At 36.2% G+C, this 2,406-nt stretch overlaps 1 protein-coding gene across 1 annotated transcript; it reads left to right on the forward strand.

Moving 5' to 3' along the window:
* The first annotated feature begins 730 nt into the window (after nucleotides 1-730).
* Nucleotides 731-1,438, forward strand: LOC135337409 (uncharacterized). The gene has a single exon (XM_064533344.1). It carries the CDS (start codon nucleotides 813-815, stop codon nucleotides 1,278-1,280), a length of 468 nt encoding a protein of 155 aa, XP_064389414.1. The 5' UTR covers nucleotides 731-812; the 3' UTR covers nucleotides 1,281-1,438.
* Nucleotides 1,439-2,406: the final 968 nt, after the last annotated feature.

A 2,406-nucleotide genomic window follows, 5' to 3' on the forward strand; every position in this document is an offset into this window, starting at 1 on the left:
GCACAGCTTACAAAACAGTGGAGCATAATCGGCCATTTTAATTAGAGCGCACGTGATAAAACCTGACGGTGGATGACGGGTGTCCAACCTCCTCTGAATAAAGGGATATGACTGTAAATGACTGTAGATTGCTAAAAATCAATTTGAGCAAAAGGGGGGTTCCTTTGCTCCGGCCCTTGGATCTCCCCCTGGATCCGCCACTGACAAGTTAGAATGCACTAGAGTAAGTAACCAATTTTCGCCAGACATCTATAATCGGCGGCTATATTGCAGGTTTGTATACAGCGGTTTACTATAATTAATCGTTGTATTACACCGGCTCAAAGAATGCTGATGTGTTGAGTGTACTATTATGTGTGGCATTCTCGTTACCTAGGAAACACAAAGATGATCAGTTTGACCACTTCACAGAGGATCAGAAATCTCTCGTCAGGAACGCTATAAGCAAGTCTATTGACTACCTCAAGGAAAATAACCATGGAAATACTTTAGGTATTGAAGACTATCTGAACTAACCGAATCACAATTTCAAAATCAATTAATCATCTGTACTTTGATACCTGTCTATAATAGCTAATAATTATTGTTTCCCGGGCCATTAATTATTCTAATCTATAGCTAACAAAATAGTGGTGGTGTACGGTGTCACTATTAAATATAGAATGCAATTTGACTATAACAAAATTAATTGGCATGCATGCATGATAGAATTCATGATTACCATGTTTGGTTATCTGATAAGAGAGTTGCTGGCTGCTTGCTATCTGTCTGAACAACAAGTGAAAGTGGTACTGTCTGCAAACTAATTGACAATGGCTGCAATAATGGAGAGAGAGCAGCTACTGATCAAGCCAACAGGGAACACAGTGATTGTCCCTGACTCTCCTGTTGCTAAGCTGATGTACTACTTTCATTGTGTGTGCAGTTGTGTTGCTGATAGTGATGACCCTTCTATTAAACGATTGAGAGCATTCCAAACCAACTACAATTCCCTCTCCAGTGAAGAAGTATCGACACTTTTGGTTTTATGCTTGGCTCTCAGCCCTGACAAGTTGATTAATAGTGTCTTCTTCTTGAATAAAGATATCAATGGAAGAAATGAGTTTTTTGAAGTCAGTGCAGTTTCCACAAAACTTCTTGTTTCAGAGTCTCTGCTTATTGGAGGGCAGAGGAAGAGAGTGCAAAAAATTATGATGTTCAAGAAAGAGTGGTTAGAGAGGAACTATATTCAGCCACTAAAGAGTTTTGTGCCGTCTACTTCGTGCTGTACCATTTTGTGACCAGATTAGATGTGCATGCCTATATACTAACACATGCATAATTATATAATAGTATAGTTATAGTGTGATCATTACACATTATTAGGATGCATGGTGAACATCTGTCCACATTGTATAATTATACAATAAGATAGTCTTATGTGTAAATCGAAACTCAACATGACATGATTGTGTACATATACTGCATGCATTGTACAAAAATTATTGCACAACTATTAATAATGTACAACAATTGAAACACTTGCATGCATGCATGACTCATATAAATTAATAATTAACGTACAATGCATGAACAGATGTCACCATCCTATATTCACCATGTTCAATATAGGGTGCACCTAGCTGTGGTGAACATCTGTCCATACATTGTACAGTAAGAGTAATGATTTAAACTGCATGCATTGTATATAAGGAAATGAATACATTTAAGGAACACACAAACAGGTATATAGATGAATAAACATGTTAGCTCCCTAACAAATTGCATTGCTATAACTGTTTTTTGCTGCATGTATATGGGCCCCATGCATATACTTAATTCATATCCCCCCAAACAGTAGATTGAACCTTGTCACTATAATTATAATGGTGGCCTGGAGCATTGTGTCTACTATAATTATGACAATTAACATACAGCAACATAAACTATATAGGAACCATGTTTGGTGCTATAATAGTTGGGTGCAAAGATTTTGTGCATCTATAGATCTAGAGAATAATTATGATGGAAGTGTACTTTGCTGGGCTGCTTGCATATACAATAAGTTATAACTATTCATGCATCATGCATGCATGTAAATCTTTACATGTAATTGCATGTTTTCCAAGTTTAAGAAATTTGTTCATGGGTTAGCATTGTAGATATAATATGCCACACAATCAGCACACACGTTAAATCCATTAATACCTAGATCTACTAGCTATAATTAATAAGACACATCATAAAAATTAATGTTACACTGTAGTTATAAGCGTTATTATAATATAAAATATATAATAAATATATAATAGTATTAGGCACATCTAATAATTATATGGTCACAAAATGGTACAGCAGCACCACGAAGTATCTTGTTCTGGCTGTCTTAATCGGTTGGACCCTTGAGAGGACTCCACGAAACTCTTC

This window comes from Halichondria panicea, chromosome 1 (assembly GCF_963675165.1).
Source record: "Halichondria panicea chromosome 1, odHalPani1.1, whole genome shotgun sequence".
Taxonomy (NCBI): domain Eukaryota; kingdom Metazoa; phylum Porifera; class Demospongiae; order Suberitida; family Halichondriidae; genus Halichondria; species Halichondria panicea.